General features: G+C 46.6%; 1 protein-coding gene across 1 annotated transcript in view; it reads right to left on the reverse strand.

Moving 5' to 3' along the window:
- The window catches only part of CTNNA1 (catenin alpha 1), a 41,386-nt gene that overhangs the window by 13,491 nt on the left and 5,067 nt on the right, over nt 1-22,828 (reverse strand). Inside the window, exons 2-9 of the mRNA XM_069970351.1 lie at nt 21,890-21,993; nt 10,361-10,556; nt 7,146-7,312; nt 6,567-6,686; nt 5,318-5,590; nt 4,163-4,366; nt 3,489-3,569; nt 2,256-2,408 (exon numbers count right to left, since the gene is read on the reverse strand). Coding sequence (XP_069826452.1) covers nt 2,256-2,408; nt 3,489-3,569; nt 4,163-4,366; nt 5,318-5,590; nt 6,567-6,686; nt 7,146-7,312; nt 10,361-10,556; nt 21,890-21,991 — 1,296 coding nt within the window. The 5' untranslated portion in view covers nt 21,992-21,993. The remainder of the gene's footprint in view (nt 1-2,255; nt 2,409-3,488; nt 3,570-4,162; nt 4,367-5,317; nt 5,591-6,566; nt 6,687-7,145; nt 7,313-10,360; nt 10,557-21,889; nt 21,994-22,828) is intronic.

Below are 22,828 nucleotides of genomic sequence, written 5' to 3' on the forward strand. Positions count from 1 at the left end.
AGTGTTCCTTTCATTTATATGACCTGAAACAAAAAGGTAAGGAAGTAATTTTGTGTGTGTTCCTTTTGGAAGGAGGTGTGGCGTCTGACCTCCACCTGCTTTTTACCCCAGCGTTTTTCCTCCTGCACGACTCCAGTTCTCTGCCATCTGATCAACACTGCTACAACATGTATACCTTGCCCTGTGGTGGTTTTCCAGACCCTTCACAGGTCTCTAGGTGGCTCAGGAAAGTCGACGCATGAAAGATCTCACGGAAGACACTTTGTGTGTGTGCAAAGTGTGATACAGTTTCTTCAGGTTGTGTTCACCTCTGCATTAGTATTTTGTCAAAATGATACAATGACCGATCCCATCAGAACCTATTACGCTGGTATCACCATTGGTACCCCTAGTACTAGGGCTGGGCGATTAATCGAATTAATTCGATTAATTCGCCCAGAATTTGAGAATCGATTTGACTTTTTTGGAAAATCGAAAATCGATTTTCCAAAAAAATCATTGGATTTGGGCGCGCGGGCGGGCTGCTCGCATCCTCCAGCTACTGAAACAGCGTGAGGAGCGAGAGCGCCCAGCAGCGCCCTATGTCCCCGCCTCTGAACCGCCCCCATAGCCGGACGTGTACGCGCGCTTCCTCCCGGCCGCACATGGAGGTCCCCAGAGGAGGCTGCAGATACTGAAGCATCGGGTGATCGCTGCAGGTGCTGGAGCTGTACAGCAGCGACACTATCACCCGATGCTTCAGTATCTGCAGCCTCCTCCGGGGACCTCCATGTGCGGCCGGGAGGAAGCGCGCGTATATGTCTGGCTATGGGGGCGGGTCCGCTGCGGGGAGTACTGCGGGCGGGAGGAGAGCGCAAGTACACCAGGTATGTTCCCTCCTGCCCCGGTCTGCTCCATGCCCCTGCCGATCTGCCCTATTCTCCCCCCGATCTGCCCCATGCTCCCCCCAGTGTGCCCTATGCATGTCCCCCAGTGTACCCCATGCTTTTCCCCCCTAGTCTGAACCTTGCTCCCCCCAGTGTGCCCCATACTTGCCCCCCCCCAGTGTACCCCATGCTCTCCAGCCCAGTGTACCCCATGCCCTTCCCCCCCCAGTCTGCCCCATGCTCTTAGCTATGTCCCTGACCCTCATCTTTACCTGTACTACTACTACTACACCCCTCATCTATACCTGTACTACTACTACACCCCTCATCTATACCTGTACTACTACTACACTCCTAATCTGTACCTGTACTACTACTATTACACCCCTCATCTTTACCTGTACTACTACTACTACACTCCTCATCTGTACCTGTACTACTACTACACCAGGCTCATCTGTACCTGTACTACTACTACACCCCTCATCTGTACCTGTACTACTACACCCCTCATCTGTACCTGTACTACTACTACTACACCCCTCATCTATACCTGTACTACTACTACACCCCTCATCTATACCTGTACTACTACTACACTCCTCATCTATACCTGTACTACTACTACACCACTCATCTATACCTGTACTACTACTACTACTACACTCCTCATCTGTACCTGTACTACTACTACACCCCTCATCTGTACCTGTACTACTACTACACCCCTCATCTATACCTGTACTACTACTACTACTACACTCCTCATCTGTACCTGTACTACTACTACACTCCTCATCTGTACCTGTACTACTACTACACCCCTCATCTTTACATGCACTACTACTACTACTGCACCCCTCATCTGTTCCTGTACTACTACACCCCTCATCTGTACCACTACTACACCCCTCATCTTTACCTGTACTGCTAATCAGCTCATCTGTACTACTACTAATACACTAGTACATAGGGCACATATTTGGGAAAACTACTTATATGGGGCACACAATGGGCTTGTCTACTACATAGGGGCACGGGAGGAGCACTGTTACACTGGGAAGCAATATGGTTGTTGTCTCAAACGTCTATAAAATAGTTTCTGATGCTGCAGGGAGAAAAATGTCCTGTTTGTTTAGCAAAAAGAGAAAAAAAAAATCGAGATTTAAATCGAGAATCGTCCAAAATTTTTTTTAAAAATCGAGATTTTATTTTTTGGCCATATCACCCAGCCCTACCTTGTACCATAGATCTGGCATACCATTTTTTTCTGCAATGGTGTAATGTAAAAATGCACACTTTAGGTAACTTGAAACAAAATGATGACAGAGGGCACAGAGAGCTGAAATTAAAATCATTAAATGAAAACTCCCTTTTAATCCATTTTACCTCAATTAGTTTGTTTGCATGTTCACGAAACACTTGGGCGTATTCTTTGACCTCCTTCTCATTTCCATTCTTGGCAGCTTCAATCAAAACCAGAAGTGGTACATTGGTCTCCAGAAAGGAGTCAGAAACATGATCCATAACAGCTTTACGCAGCTACAAAGAATAAAATCACTGATTAAACCACAGAACCCAAATAAATTACCTTACAAGAGAATGCAGCATCTAGATTTTATTTCCTTTCTAAATGTTATTTTCTTTTTATCTGTCTCTATTTTTTTAATTGTAATTTATTTTATTTGAAGTACATTGGTGATTTTAGGAGCATTTAGGGACATGCTTTGCAGCAAGTCTCATGAACATAGACACATAAGGGGAGATTTATGAAAGGGTGTAAATATACACCTGGTGTAAACTGCCCACAGCAACCAATTACAGCTCAGCTGTCAGCTCTGGAAAATATAAGAGGAGCTGTGATTGGTTGCTGTGGACAATTTATACCCTTTCATAAATCTCCCCCATAGACCCTTGTCTCTGTATGGGACACATTTGTAAACACACTTCCTAGGCTCATTCACAGAAGGGGTGGGGGGCTCAGAGTTGAGAGCAGCAGCTATTAAGTGTACCTTTGTTATCTATATACTGGTGTCTGTTTTTACTGTGCTGCCACATTCAAGTCTTTTTTTTTGGGGTAGTGTTATGGCTGCCTTTTTGGCCTCCATCTTTTAGCATTAAATTACATCCTCGATTTGCAAATTAAGGTCGTAAATCGCATATTGAGGATATAATTTAATGCACATATTTTGGTGCCACAATGATGGCCGCCAAAGAAGGCATACTAAAACGGTCAAGAATTACTGTTGTGGGTGCAGGTGCTCAGGTGCGGTTTGCAATTAAGCTCCATTTACTTCAATGGAACTGAGTTTCAAAACCCCACCCAAACTGGAGACAACAGTAGGGGGAAAGTGGCCATGTTTTTGTAGCGCTGGATAACCCCTTTAAAGATAAACTAAAGATATTTAAGATAGTAAAATGCATATATATATATATATATATATATATATATATATATATATATATATACACACACACACATATACATACATACACACACACATATATATATATTATTTTTTCCCTTAAAAAAATAATGTTTACCATGAAAAATTCCCTTTAACACACAATAGCAGGGATTGACAAGACTAGTGAGACTACTGTTTAATTTGAATTACTTACCTGCCTGCGCAAGTCTCGAGTTTTCCGAGTCATCTTGTCTATTGCAGTGTTTAATGCATCACTTCTTTCCTTTCGTCCAGTCTACAAAATTAAATAAGAAATACAGTTTATGGACATATACTGTATACTTGAAAATCAAAAGGCAATGCAGGCAGCCAGGATGCTAAACAAAATAATTTTGCGCCTGACGTATCAACACTAATCTACAAAACTGATCCTGATTTGTTCCATTTCAACCAACCTCATTATTAATGCTGCTCTGTCTGGTCTCAAATGCTCCAGCTGCAACCAAACTCTTATTTAAAAGATACTAATCTGATGAAGAGGTTGTGCCTTGAAACGCGTAATAATTGTAATAAAGTTCTGATTTTACATCTACCACTACTACTGCCATCATTCAAGGAGTAAAATCCATCGGATGCAGTCAGTGCCACCAAAGTCCTGGACCTCTTGCACGGTTGTACCTCCAGCCTGCAGAACCTTCTTCTGATATATTAAACCTGAACTGTCATGGTATTCACTGGACATCAGACAACATAATGACCCAGTCCTGCGCATTGTCTGGTTTTCTATGACAGCAATTTGTCATCCTATTGGATCTGATTTTACATTATTATTTACTAAATAAAAGTTTCTATATTTGAAGCCAATAATAACCAATTAACAGTCCTTACATTTCCCATGTATTCTGAGAGAAGATCCTGCAAAGCTTGTCGAACAGAATTACACTCAGCCACTATTCGTTCACGGCGATCATCACGGGTGCAGGAAGAATCGGCCATCAGAGCTGCCCCGCTGATGATACTTTCCAGTCGCTCCTCCAAGGATGGTCTGAATCTTTCTTCACTAAAGCCAAGGGGATCCACAATGATTTGTTTCTGATTAAACAGAACAGAAAATAGGTTATGGACTCTCACTACACTTTGTATTACTAGAATTTACTAGAAACCACATACACATCCTATAAAAAGGTAATTATATGGATGTGTAGGAGAATATGGCATTGAATTTTTCATGGTGTCCAAAACCCTACAGACCAGACTCCATCTTTCGCTACTATTTTTCCCATGCAATTGGGTTTATTATGGTTCTATTCTTAATACGCATGTGCCAAAATTCTCCCATCATCTTGTGACTGCCTTGCGAGATCAGCGATTGGATCATGTGACTAGGTCACAAGAGCAAAGACGGTGCAATAAATATTGCAAACTTGGGCCCAACCATTAACTCCTGAAGTGTGAGGGACAAAATGCATGGGGATATAATCCTGTCCACCTGTTTGAGCAGTATTGTCACTATTTTGGGCATTTTCTTTTGCGTTTTTAGGCCACTTTTACACTATGTATCTTTTTATTGTCTGTTGTCTGTTTATTGGCTGTTGTTGTATATTTTCATCTCAGACAGAGGTCGTTCTGTGACACGGCCGTATCACAAAAAAGCCACTGTTTTGCCATGTCTGAACAGGGCCTTATTGTGCAAACACATTTACATTTTTTTCTGCATTGCAACTTAATATATGTTAAAGTTTACACATTGATAGCTTTTGCACTGGCACTGTGTGTCCTGCACTATTCATCAATGTATAGCAGACCTCTAGTATATTGTTATTTTCTGCTCTTTATAAATATATTGGGTGTACAAGTTTACAAAGAGTCTTATCAGGGACCAGTGTATGCCATTTTTCCCCCTTTTTAAAAATGTATTGTGGTCTTTATTTGCATACTAATAAAATTAAATACCATATATTTCCTATTCATTATCGTGAGGTGCAGCCTATTTATACTTTGGGTTATTACCATCCTAGCTAAACCTACAAAATTAAAACTCACATCAAAATTGTTTAGCGCAATGGCCAGCTCTCCTCCTCCTCCTCCTCCATGTTGTGAAGAGACTTCCTCCGATGATGTGGCTTGTGCTGCATTCGAGATGCCAGTGACTGCTTGCTGGAGTTGTTTATAGATCAGGTCTCTGTTTGCTTTGTAAGCAGCCACATCAGGATGCTGCAGACATGCTTGGGAAGCGGTATAAAGAATTGGGATATTCTTCTGCAGAATTCCTCGAGCTGCAGCCATCTGATCTCTGTGCCCTATATCTTTTAACTCCTATAATGGGGGCAAAGTAATAAAGACAACTTAAGTCTATGATTGACAAGTTAGGAAACTGTGGTGAAGGGCCACAAAAAATAAAAGAATACAAAACCTCTCTTATTTGCCAGTGGCAAAATAAATCCCCAACTAAACTTGTAAGTTCTACAGAGTGTAATGCGAGCTTCTTACCTAACAGGTATGTTCACACTAAAGTAAATCAGACGGAATTCCGCCACGGAACTCTCGGCCATGAAATCCCGCCTGTCTTAGTGTGACACTTCTTCTCTATGAAAGAGCACATGCTCCTCCGCTGCCGCCGCTCTCCGCTCAGGGAAGTGACATGTCACTTCTGTGAGTGGAGAGCCATGGCAGGGGAGGGGCGTGCGCTCTGCCTTAGACGGGCTATGGTACAATGAGAAAAGCGGGATTCCGCAACGGGGACTTCCGCCGAATTTACTCAGTATGAACATACCTAAAGGGGTATTTCCATTTCATAAAGATGGCCGTGTCCTCTGGCCTGTTTTTGGCTGCCAGCGGTGGTCGGAAAGCCATAAACAGTTGAACCATTGGTGTAACTCCCCTTGACTAGTTGGAGTTGTGCAAAAGGCATACCCCCAGGATCTTGGCTGTTTACATAACTTCTGAAACACTAGTGGATCAGAAATTTGGGATGCCTTCTGCTACATCATCTCCACTAGTATCCCCCTTCATGCCTTACAATTAGTGTATAGAGTTAGAATTGGAATGACGAGTAGATTAGAAAACAATCCTATAGCTGTGTGAAACGCAGTGTGAACCCAGCCTTACACTATGCATTTACAGATCCCCTAAAACACCTTCCAATCCTTGTTAAGGGTGGTAGCTGCTGTGCCCTGATTCTTTAATATTACTTGGAATCACAGTTACCTTGGTAAGCTTTAGCTCTACACAACTCCAAATAAATCACAATGATGCACATATATACACATACAAATACTGCCCATAGGTTTACCTGTTGCCTTTTTGCAGCCATTACATTTAACTTGTCAACCTCTGCTTTTAAAGCCTTGTATTGTATTCCTAAATCCTGCTCTGTACCAGCATTTCTTAATTTTACAATTCCTTCTTCCACCTTTCAAAAGAAAGAACAAATAAATAACCTCATTGGACAGGTAAAAGTATTGCATACTAAGGGCCCGTTCACACTACAGAATCGGACATGTCAATTCTATGTGCAGAGAGGTGCGGAGAGCAGAGGCGCACAAGCCCTCCCATTCAAACAGATAGCAGGCAGGATTCAGCACAGATTCTGCACAAAATTTCAGCACCGATTCCGTAGTGTAAACGGGCCCTAAAGGACATCAGTACATTTTTGTTTGTTTGTTTTATGTCTTGAGAGGAAAGGAAAGGAAAGGAGAGCTAGCAGTTGAGAAAGTATAATAACGGAATAAGAAAAAAATTGTTTAAATATGGAATTACGAGGTGATGATACATGATAATGTGTTGCTGTTTTAAAATTATTTGTATTCTGGATCGAAAGAATAAAAAATGTAAATAAATGAATTAAGAAATTAAAAAATAAGTACATTACCACTTTCAGCTGAACAAGTAGCTTGTAGACATCAGCCATATCAGCCAATATAAGCAACCTGGTAACTGCAGACAGCAACGCACGTGCAGCTCGGACCATGTTTCCACGTTTCACAGAGGAGCACGGATCATCAGCAAACTCTCCAGATGCGCTTCTCATTACCTCTCCTGAAAGTAAAGAAAAGTTTCTGTCAAAAGAGATCTAAAGTAGAAGAAAAACAATTTAATGTTTCATATCTACCTCCTCTACATCAAAACCATATGGATTCTCAGTGGTATTCAAAATGTCTGATGCCACTACTGCCTCTAGGCTTCCAAGTAACTAAATATCATGCAGAATGTGTCTGTACGACAACAACCATAGACTACACTGGGATGACGCGGACTCTCTTCCTGCCTGTGCCCTGGGGATAATGTAAGACCACTGCCAGCCACCATCTTCCTTACCTCCAGGCAGTGAGCTCCAGCATGTATGACAAAGCTAGTGTACAAATGCTCCATGTACAGCCTCTTATGTGACCTGCATCTGTATCTAAAGCATCACCTCACAATCTGGAATAAGCTTCTGAAACCTACGATAAGGCCACGGCTAGGTGGCATCATCAAGCCTATAGTTACAAGACTAAAGGGGAGGATTTCAACAATTAGGGGGGCAGACAGGGGATGTACTGTTTTCCTCTATAAAGCAAGTTAGGGACGGCATGCATGAAAACAGAGCTATGTTGGGTTATGTTAACTGTTTGGGCTAAATTAATAATCCTCCTCCTTATAAGAACAAGGGAAGAATATAATGGGCAAGACTAAAAAGACAAATTGAACAGTAAAGGGCGTCAAGAGCTCAGGCAAGTTGTACTAAATATCATCCAGTGTAATAGGCCTTTAAGGGTATGTTCCCACTGAGTAAGACAGGTGGAATTACGTGACGGAACTTTCCGCCGCGGAATCCCGCCTGTCTCAGTGTGCCATAGCCCATGTGTGCCAGGGCGCGCACTCCTCCGCAGCCGCCCCTCTCTGCTCAAAGAAGTGACGTGCCACTTCTTTAAGCAGAGAGCGACTGCAGCGGAAGAGTGCGTCCTCCCATTTACTCACATCGGGACACAGACAGGTGGAGAGCTCCGCCGTATTTGCTCAGTGTGAACATACCCTAAGAAAGGAAAAGATGGGTCCAGAACAACGTTTCAGAAACGAAGAGAGAACCTTTACATGGAAGACCACCCCTCCAAACCAGCAAATGAAGAATTCCAAAAGGAACAGACTCAAGGGCATCAAGGACTAAATTCAGATTCAACAGAGGAGTAAGGTATCTGTACAGAAGTACCACCTGGGCAATACCCTGCTAGAAGGTGTGAAGTGAGTAGTGACGACAGACATGACCAGGGGAAAAAACTTGAGAAGGGAAAAAAAGAGGACAAGGATAGACTGATCATCCAGCCGAAGTGTGAACTTCAAGGCTGTAATGATGTCATGCAGGTAAGGGAGGACTGACACGCCCCAGCAGGCTCCCCCATAACGCCTTGCAGACAGCTTATCCTGTAGCACAGCCAATCATGAGAGACTATAGGTGTGAGTCACATAATCACAGAGATGATTCAGTGAATAGGTTATAGCCACTATAAAACAGCCCAACCAGGAAATCCTGCTATTTTGTAAGGACAGAAATAGGAGAAAGGTCAGACAGAGAATGAAATATAGTAAAACACAGCATATACAGATGGCGGATTAGTGCCAGCTCAGTGGGTGTGTTTTATAGTGAGGAGAAAAGAGGAGGACATTTTTAAGAGACAGAAAGGAGTCAGTCAATGGAGTATCAAGTGTATAATCATTGGACAGGAGTATGATTATTACAGTAACCTGCCCTATTCACCCAAACAAGCTGTCTATTATGCATGAAGGTAATAGATCTCTATAAACAACTTTGGAGGAAACAATTGTCTGATAAATGCTCATTTTGCAGACCCAGTAATATATTGACCATTATAATTGTTTAAACTGGCCATAGCATGAGGGACAATCTTTCTGGGAATGTTCTGAGAATATCCATAATGGTGCATGCTGTACTACTGCTGCTACCATTGCTGCAGCTATTACTAGCTCCACACAGCCACAAATCTCCTGTCATGCCCATCATGTTCCACACTGTAACTGTTGTTACTCACCAAAAGGGCTTGCTAAGAAGTGACTGCTGCTTCCCATATCCCTGTATAAACGCAGACAGGCGCTAGACAATTTTTTGGACAATTTAATAAAAAAAAAATTGGAATCTGAATCCCTGGGAGGAACTGATGTCTCAGACTGAACCACTGAAGGAGACAAGGATATAGGAGACAAGGAGACAAGACCAGATATAGGCAAGAATATACAAACCTGAACATTGTGCTAAGTTTACCTAAGGAGAAGATGGCCCATCATAGACTGGGAAACCCTAGTGAAGTCACCAGTGTGTGGGCACACTTCAGTTATGCACTTTTTGACTGACTGGATAAAGGTTCAGGGGATAGCAGGGCTACAGGGGTAATCTATGTTCAATGCACATTGGGCAGCAGGGTTTAGATAGCCCAAAATAGGATTTTTTTGTTGCAGTGAGTAAAGCAAAGTATGTGACAACGGCTGTCATTGTACTGGAAAATGTGGCTCTGTGGTCTGAATTGGCTGTACAGGGCATCACACCCAAATGTAGGGTGTTTCCACGGGAGGACTGCAACAAGAAGGATCTTAAAGCATGCATTGAACACTTACAGCGTGTTCCCAGCTCAGGAAAGTGACCAAGAAGACGGAGGTCTAGTTGTACTAGAAGCCAATGCCTAAAGGAGAGGGGGAGAGAGGGAGGGAGAGAGAGAGGGAGGGAGAGAGAGAGAGAGCAGTATGTGACTGAAAGCAGCTCAAAAAGCAGAGTCAGAGTGCCCAGAGGGGAGTGCAACAACACATGCTCTGTCTGCGGATCTTGGTATAGACTTTTTAACAATCTTCATGGCAGACAGGTGCCCAGGCATTTAAAGAAGATAGGTAAAGGCCAGGCTATCCTTAAGGCAACATGTCCCCATTCTTACTAATAAAATCAAGTTAAAGAGCAAGAGTAGCAGATATATAAGTGAATAAATTACAAGTTACACTGAATCTTTTACTATATTCATCTGTTCAGTTTCCCTGCTCTCTGGCATTCTAGTGGAAGATCAGAAGTTTTCTTTATTACCAGACATGTTTATCTGGAGAACATACCTTGTTTCCGAACATCCTCAACTGCATCTATTAACTCCTGCTTTAGAAACTGGCTTTCTTTGGCTATCTTGTCTCCTTTTTCCAGAAAATTCTGAGTTGCTTGCTCCACAGATGCAGCCAGAACATGAGCTTTCTTAGAACGGCCTTTCTTTTTATTGGATGGTCCTTTGTTGCTGGTATTAACCAAAGTTGTTACCTGCATAGAAATATGTTTATTTTACAATTTTTAAATCACAGAAAATTTTCCTACGTATATCTGTTTTCCTGGACATAAAAGGGCTGTCTACTTTCTAAATACATACATCATGTGTCCTAATATTAAAGGGGTAGTGCGGCACTAAGAAATTATTCACAAAATAACACACATTACAAAGTTATACAACTTTGTAATGTATGTTATGTATCTGAATGGTCCCCTTCCCTGTGTTCCCCGACTACCGCCCGTGTACCCGGAAGTGTAGTGCATTATACGTAGTGCATTATACATACCTGATTCGCGTCGACCCCCGTCCGCCGTCTTCTGACAGTGATGTAGTCTTCGGGAGGCCGGCCGACCCACTCCTGCCGTCCCTCATGCTGGCCCCCCTCTGCCGCGTCATAACTGTGCTCAGCCGCGATTGGCTGAGCATAACTGTGCTCAGCCAATCGCGGCTGAGCATAGTTATGACGCGGCAGAGGGGGGCCAGCATGAGGGACGGCAGGAGTGGGTCGGCCGGCCTCCCGAAGATGACGTCTTTGACGGGGGTCGGTCGACACGGATCAGGTATGTATGGTACACTACACTTCCGGGCCCACGGGCGGAGGTCGGGGAACACACGGAAGGGGACCATTCACATACATAACATATATTACAAAATTGTATAACTCTGTAATGTGTGTTATTTTGTGAATAATTTCTTAGCACCGCACTACCCCTTTAACCCCTTGGCAACATCCACCATACACATAGCTCTGTCAGCTCAATATATGTTGGGTAGCGGCTGCCAGGATTGCATATTTTCATTATCTCACATCCAACAAAACAAGGAATATAAAACTAGTCAAGGAGTCCCATCTACCCCAAAAATGGTACTAACAAATATAGACCCTTTAGGGTGCGTTCACACCTACAGGATCTGCAGCAGATCTGCAGCAGATTTGATGCTGTGTTCAGTTATTTAAATGAAATCTGCTGCAGAAAATCAGCTGCAGATCCTGTAGGTGTGAACGCACCATTACAAAAGAAAACAAGCCCTAGCTTTATAGATGAAAAAGTAAGGGGGAATATGGAGATGCAAAGCAATTTTTAAATGTTTATAAGGAAACTATTAGTAGGTTACAAGCGTCTCACCTCCTGCTATATCCCCATAGTGCACAGGGCACTGAGGATGAAGGCAATTGTCTTGATCCTCTGCAATTTGATCCGCTTTTTAGATATGTAAATGAGGTGCTTTGGTGCAGGACTACCCCCCCCCATCCCCCTCAATGCAGTACGTATAAACTGCATTGAGCTCTATGAGAGATCAGTGCAGTTGTATTAGTTTTTTTTATTAACAAAAAAATCCCTTCCCCTAAAAGTTTAAATCAGCCCCTTTTCCCGCGGGCCGCCGATGATGAGTTCGGGGGGAGGGCAAGAGTGCTGCCACTGGCCGCCGATGGTGAGTTCAGGGGGGGCTGGCGGCAAGAGTGCTGCCGCGGGCCGCCAGTGATGGATTCGGGGGGCCGCCGCTAGCTGCCGATAATGAGTTCCGGGGCGAGCGGGGGCTGCGTCCCGGGGGGGAAAGCTTTGGTGCTGCCGCAAGTGATGAGTGCGCCCGCCGGTGCTGAGTTCGAGGGGGGGGGGGGGGGGCGGTTGTTATTGCCGCGGGCTGCCGGTGTTGGGTCGGGGGGGGTTAGGTGGTGCCGCCGTCTCCTCTCATCCTCCATAGGCAGAGCGGCTGCAGTAATCCACCCCCCGTGATGGCTGCTGCCCGATGTTGCTTCTCCCGGGACGTCCCGAGATACATGTAAGCTGCAGGGGGGAAATGTCAGGGGGCACAGAGTGGGGGCCACAGGTGAGCTGGGGCACAAAGATGACCTGGGGGGATGTAGTCTGGAGACACTGATCAGCAGAAGCTGTCAGTGTCCTCCCTCACTTCAATGGGCAGGGTTAGAAGCACTAACCCAGCCCATTGAAGAGAGGGAGGACACATGATGCCGTCTCGGAGGGTGCGGGCCAGGAGCAGGGAGCCGTGTCGGAGTGGACTGAGATCTGATGATTTTATGCAAACGGTGGGGGTGAATGCAACTAGATAACAGCAAAACTGTGCAGAATTCATAATAGCTTTATATTGGAAAGATGGAAAGCTACGGGTGGGCAATGTATTAATGCAAAAATATTTTTTGGGGGAATACCCCTTTAAAATACAATTCGTCTTAAAGAAAACAAGCCCTCATACAAGGAAAATGAAAACTGGCTAAATCCCTAGGGAGTTAAAGCGACTCTGTACCCACAATCTGTCCCCCCCAAACCACTTGTACCTTCGAATAGCTGCTTTTAATCCAAGATCTGTCCTGGGGTCCGTTCGGCAGGGGATGCAGTTATTGTCCTAAAAACAACTTTTAATCCGGCAGCGCTGTGTCTAAAGGCCGGGGCTTACATTTGTATATGCATTAGGCTGACACCACCTCTCCGTCCTTCCTCCCCAAAATCCTCATCATTTACTGCTGTTTGAGCTTTGCACAAGTGTGTATTAACGATCCAGCCCATGTTCATTATACACAAAGGTGGGGAATAGGAAGCAATCTGCCTGGAGCATTCCTAATGATGAGCCCCGACCATTAGACACAGCGCTGCCGGATTAAAAGTTGCTTTTATGACAATAACTGCCTCCCCTGCCGAACGGACCCCAGGACAGATCTTGGATTAAAAGCAGCTATCTGAAGGTAAAAGTGGTTTAGGGGGGTGTCAGATTGTGGGTACAGAGTCGCTTTAAGTAAGCCATATAATTTTAAGAAACTGTGTATTCCTACTACCAATCCGTATACCCCCTCCCCCCACCTGCACTGGCATACTTAAGCTTGTATGTGCCTGAGCTGGGGACACTATAGAATTATCCTCACATGGCACATCGCAGATTATGTAACAATTAAATAATGATGGTGACCTGAATCTTCTTCAGATCTTAACACTACAGCACCTTTCAAAATCATTGGTAGCTCTCATTAAGAATGTCTCAGGCTTTGGCTTTGTCACCAGCAAATCTAAACATAAAAGTACTATACTCAAAAAATGCCAACCTCTTTCTAGTGATTGTGGGGCTCTGAACACCCAGACACTGAGCAATCAAACTTTTGACAGGTAAAACCCATCTGAAGGTTTTTTAACCCCTTCAAGACAGAGCCCTTTGATGCACAAAAGGCCGGGTCAAATTAATGCAATGTTCCTCCCCGCCTTCTAAGAGCAATAGCGCTTTTATTTTTCCACCTACAAGGCTGGTTGGGGTGTCATTTTATGTGCCATGATCTCTAGTTTTTATTAATATCATATTGGTGTTACAGAAAAATTTTGATTGCTTTTAATAATTTTTTTTGTAATATATAATTTAAAAAAAATCAGCAATCCTGGTGTTTTTTTTCCCGTTTACACGCTACGATATGTAATATGTTTATTTATATTTTTATAATGAGCAAGGGGGTCTTTTAAACTTTTATTGGGGGGTTATAAAGGGTTTTTTAATACTTTTATAAAACTTCTTTCTGACACCTTATTTTTTACACTTATTTACTGTAAAAGATGCAATCATTAGACTGCATATACTGGTCTATGCTATGCCATAGCATAGCATAGCATAGATCAGTGTTATCTGCGATCTATGTATAGAGCCTGCCTGAGAGCAGACTCTATACATGGATCACCGAACCGACAGAACGGAGGTAAGGGGCTTACCCCCGCCTGTCAGCACATACGATCGGGACCCCTGCAACACGGCTGCGGAGATCCCTATCACTCAGTGACAGATGCTTGATCTATCACTGAGTACCTTAAACGCTGTGATTGCTGTAGATCACGGTGTTTAAGGGCTTAATGAGATGCAGCTGCTTCTCATCACCTCTGGCCCCGGACACTGATGTGAGCGGGATCGCTCTCACTGCAGTGATCCCGCTCACATCAGGAAGCCCCATCAGTACAGGAATGTATATATAAACATATATATATATATATATATATATATATATATATATATATATATATAATACATTCCTACTGCAAGGGGTATGTGCAGTAGGAACGCATATATAAATGTTACTGACAGGAAAGGGGTTAAACGAGAGTAATGCCTAGGTTCCTGATAGATGTGTCCGGTCACGTGCCCTTCTTAGGGTGGGTTCACACTACGTTTTATAATAGAAGTCAATGAAAAGACGGATTAAAATGGATGCACACAAATGCATCAGTTTTTTTGCAAAAACGGATGAAAAAAAAAACATTGCAAAAACTTAGTATGAAGCCAGCCTTACACTGCGTTTTTGCAATGTTTTTTTTCCCCCATTGGTTTTTTTTTTTATAAATTCTTTATTTAACAAACACCTCTGGCAGGCCAGCATAGGGGACGCAGCCCCGGACAAAGTGCAGTAAAACCAAACATTGGACAAACAGCTCGAATATCCACTATGAATAGGCAGGAAAATAATGCACGAGCAAACAGCTTATAGCAGACATTAGAAGAAAATGAGAATACCGGGGCATCCCGTTACTGGCCCCCACATCCATTTTCACATTCAGTGTAATTAAGGAAAGAAGGAGTAAGTCCACTCCAAGGCCCAGCGGGGCAGCGTGGAGGGGACGGGGTAGGGAAAAGAAGGGGGCAGGACAGAAGAGGGGAGGGGGGGACGACGTAAGACAGGACACAACAAGGGGGAAAACAGGTAGACACACAGAGGGCCCAGAGTTTGCCATGATCGAACCCCTCACTCCGCAGGAAGTGTGGGCTCACTGAGGAGCATAGCGTAATCTGCGGACTGTTGAAAGTCCGTCCAAGGGAGCCAAGTCCGGTAAAACCGAGAATTGGAGTTTTGGAGGGAGGCAGTCAAATCCTCCATTCTCATTACCTCATTCATTTTCCGTATCCAGAGAGAAATAGGGGGAGCCTCCACCCGTTTCCAATATAGGGGAATACAGGCCCTCGCCGTCATCACAAGAAAGCGAAGGATAGACCGGCGGTATTTTTTGGAGGACATGTCGCTGTGATGAAGCAGGAAGAGTGCAGGCGAGAAGTCCACAGTGGCCCCGGACACCTTTCGGGCCACCTCCTGGACTGTGGTCCAGAACTGGGTTAAGGAGGGACAGGACCAAAAAATATGTAGGAACGTGCCCTCCGCAGTTCCGCATCTCCAACAGGTGGGATCGGCCTCCGGCCAGATTGCGTGTAGTTTAACGGGGACCCTGTACCAGCGCGAGACTATTTTATATCCAGCTTCCTGGAAGCGGGAACTGATAGAGCATTTATGAGCCATTGTGAGGATGTCAGAGCGCTGGGCCGGGGTTAGCGTCAACTGCAGCTCCTCTTCCCACTTGACCAAGAAGGGAGGGGGCTCAGAATCCGGTGGAACCAACAGTTCCCTATAAATCAGGGAAAGGGAGTGCCGGAGAGGACCCTCTCCATCACACAGTGTCTCGAAGTACGTCCTCGAGGAGGGAATCTGATCAGGAGACGGCAACGTGCGGAGATAATGGGAGAGCTGGTTAGCTCGCCAGAACCCCAGAGGGACTGGGTCAGACCTGGCAGCAAGGTCCGCAATAGGCGCCCAGACCGCGCCAACCCTAAATTCCGAGGCCGTGCCCCTCCCCTCCCGGGCCCAGACACGAAATACTGGATCCGAGAGGCCAGGTGCAAAGGCGGGATGGCCCAACACGGGCAGCATTGGGGAAAGGAATGGAGCGAGGCGAGCTCGAGTCTCAGCCTCGTTGCATGCCGCGATCAGAGGGCCAACAGACGGATGGGGCACCAGGTCGGTTAGATATCGGCGCGGCAGCCAAGGAATGTGTCGCAGGGGGATGCCGGTGAAGGATTGCTCAATGCCCACCCACTGTTTGACATGCCCATGGCGAAACCAGTCGATCACCCTCACCAAGGAGGACGCCAGATGGTAGCTCTGTATATCAGGTAAAGCCACTCCGCCATGTGTCTTGGCCCTGCACAGCAGTGATCTCTTCAGTCTCGCCGGTTTGGAGCCCCAGATGAACTTGATTTGTATGGAGGAGAGGGCCTTAAAGAAGGCCTTCGGGATCTTTGCTGGCACACACTGGAAAGCATAGAGGAGCTTGGGTAAGAGGGACATTTTAAAAATGGAGCACCTGCCAAACCAAGTGAAGGTACCTGAGCCCCATGACTGGCAGCAGGCCTGGATGTGGGCCAATATGGGGGGGAAGTTGAGCCGAAACAGATCAGCGAGGTTAGATGGAAGGGAGATGCCCAGGTATTTTATGGATCCAACTGCCCACCTGAACCCGAACGAGGACCGGAGGAGGGAGACCACGCCAGACGGCAGGGAGACGTTGAGGGCCACCGACTTGGAATAATTTACTTTGAAATTGGAAAGAGAGGCAAACGTCTCCAACTCACGCATCAAGACAGGCAAGGATGTGGCAGGATTGGACACAAAAAACAGCAGGTCGTCTGCGTACGCCGCCACCTTGTGCATGGTCTCCCCCGCCCGGATCCCCCCCAGGTCCCGCAAGGCCCGGATTCTGGATAAGAAGGGCTCCAGTGACAGAACGAAGATGAGTGGGGAGAGGGGACACCCCTGACGGGTACCGTTGGCAATGGGAAAGCTCTCAGATAGGACTCCATTCACCCGGACCACCGCAGACGGATTAGAGTAAAGGGCCAAGACCCAAGACAGGAAGGTAGAGCCGAGGCCCAAGGCCCGGAGAGTCTCCTCCATGAACACCCAGTTGACTCGATCGAAGGCCTTCTCTGCATCAGTTGATAGGAGCATGAGAGGGGTTCCATCTACCTTGGCCTTGTGGATCAAGTCAACTGCGCGTATCGTATTGTCTCGAGCCTCCCGTCCAGGTAAGAAACCGGTTTGGTCCAGGTGAATGGAGCCCCCCAGGGGATGAGCCAGCCGCGAGGCCAGGATCTTTGCGAAGAGTTTTAGATCTACATTCAGGAGCGAGATGGGCCTGTAGCTGGCGCACTGCGCTGGGTCCTTGCCCTCCTTGGGAATTACGGCAATGATCGCCCTGGTCGTATCCGCGGGGGGGGTGATACCGGAGGACAGGGAGTTGAAGGCTTCTAAAAAGTGGGGGGCTAAAAGAGATTCAAGCGCTTTATAGTAATTGAGCGTAAGGCCGTCCGGCCCCGGCGCCTTCCCTGTTTGGGTAGCCTTCAGAGCCTCCTGCCACTCAGTGGAGGAAATAGGGGCCTCAAGGTCCGATAAGACCTCCCCAGATAGGCGAGGCATGCCGGACTCCGCCACATAGGCCTGAATCCTGGATCTGAAATCAGCACTGAGAGTCAGGGGGTTAGTACGGTCACAGGTATAGAGGGAAGCATAGAAATCCCGGAACACCCGGGCAATCTCCACAGGCAGGTGCTCCTTGCCGCCTTGAGGTGTTGAGATATGGGGTACAAATGTGCGAGACCGCTGGGTCCGCAAAGCCCTGGCCAATGTTCGGCCGCATTTATTCCCGAACTCATAAAAATGTCTCCTGCATTTGGTGAGTGTGGCTTTGGCCTTGTCATTCAAGTGTGTGCGCAGCTCCTCCCTGGCCCGCGTTAATTCTCCCCGCACCTCGCTGGAAGATGTTCGTTTGTGAACTGCCTCCAGCTCACCGAGGCGGCGTAGAAGTTTAGATGTCTTAGCAGACTTCTCCCGCTTCAGGCGGGCCCCATGCCGCACCAGCACCCCCCTAGCGACACATTTGTGGGCCTCCCATAGGGTCATAGGGGAAATGTCATCAGTGTCATTGAGGCGGAAGTATTCCGCGAGTTCCTTCTTCAGGTCAGCCAAAACGGCTATGTCCTGAATCAAGGAAGGGTTGAGCTGCCACTGCCATTGTGTCGGGTAGGGTGAGGGGAGGGCAATTTGTAAGAGGATCATAGCGTGATCTGAAAAGGTGATGTTATCAATTGAGGAGTCCAGGAGGAGTGCCAGATCCCTGTGTCTCAAAAGGAAGTAGTCCAGCCTGGAGTATGAGTCATGAGGCGTGGAGTAGAAAGAGTAGTCTCGGTCACTGGGATGGCACAGCCTCCAGGAGTCTATCAACTGGTAATCTCTTAGGAGCGCGGATATCTTCCTAAGGGTGGCCCGGTTCATATGGGAGAAGCCTCTAGAGGTGTCGAGAGTAGGGTCTAAGGCAACATTAATGTCACCACCCAAGACCACCACCCCCTCCGCAAACTCATCAAGGGCCTCAAGGTAGCGTTCCAGAGCGCTGGCCTGGCCGGAGTTTGGGAGATATAGAGAAGCGAAAGTGAATACCTGCGCGGAGATGCGACCTTTGACAAATAGGAATCGACCTTCATCATCACAGCGAGACTCCATCAGTTCCCATGGAAGGGAACGCGAGATCAGAATGGAGGTGCCCCTAGCCTTCTGTATCGGAGAAAAACTATGATAAACAAATGGAAACCAGGAATTAGACAATGAGAATTTGTGGGAGGACATCATATGGGTTTCTTGTACAAAAGCAACTTGCAGGTTGCGTTTTTTGAAGAGGTTCAACATTATTGAGCGTTTCCCACAGTCGTGTAGCCCCTTCACATTGAGGGAGCCGACCCTCAGCACCGTCTGGGACCGCCGCGACATGGGGGAGACAACCAACAAACACAAGAGGGAGTGTAGACAGATAGGGACAACTGGGGTGGACAAGGGGAAAAAGGGGAGGGAAGGAAACAAGGGGACAGAAACGAGGGAGGGGAGGAAGAGGGGACCAGAAGAGGCAGAGAAGGGCGAAGAAAAAGAAAAGCAAAAGGCGGACCAGTCCAAAGAGGCGGACGGCTAACGCCTGAGAAGAAAGGGCACCAAAGTGCAAATCACAAAGGAAGGCCCGAGAAAGACCCACAGAAAAAAAAAGGGTAGAAAAGGACAGAATGGGGATGTAGAAAACCATAAGAGCCGGCTCCGGGCCAGCAGCACAGTAGAACAATCTCCGGAACCGCCACGTCCGGGAACCGCCCCCCGTAATATTCGGGGTGGAGGCCCCGACCGCGCGGGACCAGGGCACAACTTAGTTCCCCCTCCCTCCAGACCAATAAATGTACAGAATGAAACATATATAGACAATATAAACGAGGAAAACAATGATGGACCCCCACCAGAGGTCTAAGGCCAGAAAATAGGTGAAAGATGACCAGGGGGCAACCAAAAAAAAAAAAAAAAAACAAAGAGAAAGGAAAAAAAAGGGGAGAAAAAATGGTCAACCAAACGATGTGACGGCCGTAGGTGGCGTGACATGGGAGGGCTGGGCATCTCAAATGAGGGCACGTAGGTGGTGTAAGCCTGGGGGGGTAAGATGAGTTAGAGAGCGTCACTATTCCACGTCACACCAAGAGTGTGCAGGCGGGAGTGAAGTGAGATCCATGACAGCGTTCAAGCCTCCTGTGGCAGTCTCTGCGACAGGTCCATGGTGTCCGACCCAAAGGGACCCGGGGATGGCGGGGCACCTCTTGAAGAAGAAAGCCGGCGGCGCCGGGGAGGCTGATGGACAGGCTCCGGTCTGTCAATTGCCAGCCAGTCAGGGACCGACACCGGTGGAATGGCCAGGAATTCAAACAGCTGTGGGAGGTCCGCGTGGCGGCGCAGGGTGAAGGAGGCCGAGCCCCGTCGGACTAACACTTGTATGGGGTGACCCCAGCGGTAGGTGGCCCCGGACTCTCTAATGGCCGTCAGCACGGGTTGAAGCAGGCGCCTCATATACAGGGTACGGGGGGAGACGTCCGGAAAGAGCCTAATCTGAGCCCCCTCGTATTGAACCGTTCCAGCGTGCCGCACAGCTTGTATGATGCGCTCCTTATCGGAGTAGTAATGTAGGCGACACAGCACATCTCTAGGAATGGACCCGTCTCCCAGCTGGGGCCTGGCTACTCTGTGGACTCGGTCTATGATGAAAGTGGAGTCCAGGGGGCGCGCAGCAACCATATTAAAAATTTCGGTTACCCGCTGGGCCAGCTCGTCCTCCTGGGCCCGTTCTGGGAGGCCTTTCAGGCGAATGTTATTCCGTCTCCCTCTATTCTCTTGGTCATCCAAGAGTAGGGAGAGCTGCTGGGTGTGCGCCCGGGAGCGCGCCATATCACGCTCTAGGGAGGTCATCCGGTCAGACATGGCCGCCACAGCGTCCTCAGTGGAGGAGGTGCGTTGCGCCAATTGTTCCACCTCAGCGCGGACTGAGGCAATGGCGTGCTGCTGGGCCTGCTCTATGCGCTGGACCACAGAGTCTAAGTCAGAGCGGGTCGGGAGCGCCTGTATGAGCTCTCTCAGGAGCTGAAATTCTGAGTGGGCGAGAGTACCTTGCTGGCGGTCCACCGCCTGTGGGTCGGAGCCTCGTAACGGAGGAGACTGGGAGAGAGGCGGCCGGGCATCGAGGTCCCTGGGGCCCTGCGGGACAAACTGACCGGCTTGTGGCATGGTGCTGGAGGCCGAGGCGGAGCAGGACTCCCGCATGGCTGGCTGGGAGAGCGGCGGCGCCATGATGGATCTCTCGGCTTCTGCAGCGTCGGGCCGGGTGAGCTGTAAAAAGCGGTCAATCCGCGTAACGGAGCTTGCAGAGCGGGTCACCGGGTGACTGGTGGGGTCCACGCTCTTGTCCTTCTTGTTAGGCATGTGTGCGGCGGTCAGACAGGAGGGGGAAAACGGCAAAAACTGCACTGCTGGACCCGGAGCTCTACACGCTGCTTCCTCACAGCTCCATGGCTAAGCCACGCCCCCCCCCCATTGGTTTTATGCAAAAACTAATGCATTTGTGTGTATACGTTTTAGCATTGACTTCTATTATTAAAAAAAAAAAAGCATCCAAAAACAGATTAAAATGCATTTTTTTTAGCCTTTTGTGTATGCTAAAAAGGATGTGATTTGACCTGTTTTTTTAACCTTTTTTTCTTAAAATGGAAGTCAATGGTAAAACAGATGCACACAGATGTGTCTGTTTTGTACATAAAATGGATGGAAAAAACTATTGCAAAAACACAGTGTGAACCCAGCCTCGTCTATAGATTGCATCTTTTAGGCTGAAATCACAAATGTAGTTTTTTATGGCAGCTTAAAAGGGCAAAATATAAGAAGGAAACACTGATTTAAAAAAAAAATGGTAAAAAAAAAAAAAAGTCAGAACAACTCAGGCTGCGGTTTACCCCTCCTCTTCCCATAGAGAACACAGGAAAACTTGGACATTCTAAACATTCCTGTGTATGGGGAGGATGGGAGGAAGGTGGGAGACATAACTGACATCACTTCACATATCTTTACAAAAACATAAAAAACACCCACATCATCTCAATTATTATAATACAGTTGTAACCCAGAAACTTCTGCTCTTGTCAACACTTGCAGAGGAGTCTTACATACCTGAGTAACAAGTGGTTCAAGAAGTCTTTCAACTGCAAGGGTTCGAATTTCCAGACTTTTTGGGTCCCACTTAAAATTGATATTTCCTGCATTCAGCGTCATTTCTGTAACAAAAACAATAAAAACATTGGAATTAGTTGACTTTACATGTGGATCAAAAGGCATCCTAAATGGAAGTCTCTTGTGGCACAGTATGTAAGCCGGGTTATGAGACTACAGGTGAAGATGCATTGTACACCAGGTTCTGGGTTCTATTTCCCCCTAGGAACAGTTCAAATATAACTTAAAGGAGAAGTCCGGTGAAAATTTTTATTAAAGTATTGTATTGCCCCCCAAAAGCTATACAAATCACCAATATACATTTATGACACTGAGGGACAAAGGGCACTGCACGGACACAGGGCACTGGAGTGACACTGAGCATCCCCCTGTCATCATCCTCTCCAGCAGCCACAGCCCGCACAGCTCTGGGAGTCGGGTCGTGACATCACCATTTTATCCAGGTAGTGAAGCCTTGATGCAGTAGTAAGTGCAGGGAAAAAAATTACTTTATGTGTATCTAATGCGCGGTATCGCAACAGTGCAGCACCTCGTGATGGTTGTTATATGTTGTAAATTATGGAAGCATCCAAGGGTGAAGGTGGAGCTCCGTATATTTCACTCAATGACAGCTCTTCTTTTTGTAGTTTAGCCTTATGGTGTGTTTACACAGAGATTTATCTGACAGATTTTTTAAGCCAAAGCCAGGAACGGATTTGAGAAAAGGAGAAATCTCAGTCTTTCCTTTATGATCTGTTCTCTGTTTATAGTCTGTTTCTAGCTTTGGCTTAAAAAATCTGCCAGATAAATCTCTGTGTAACCGCACGCTTATGGTGCGTTTAGACAGACAGATTTATCTGACAGATCTTTGAAGCCAAAACCAGGAACAGACTATAAACA

This window comes from Dendropsophus ebraccatus, chromosome 1 (assembly GCF_027789765.1).
Source record: "Dendropsophus ebraccatus isolate aDenEbr1 chromosome 1, aDenEbr1.pat, whole genome shotgun sequence".
NCBI classification, from domain to species: Eukaryota; Metazoa; Chordata; class Amphibia; order Anura; family Hylidae; genus Dendropsophus; species Dendropsophus ebraccatus.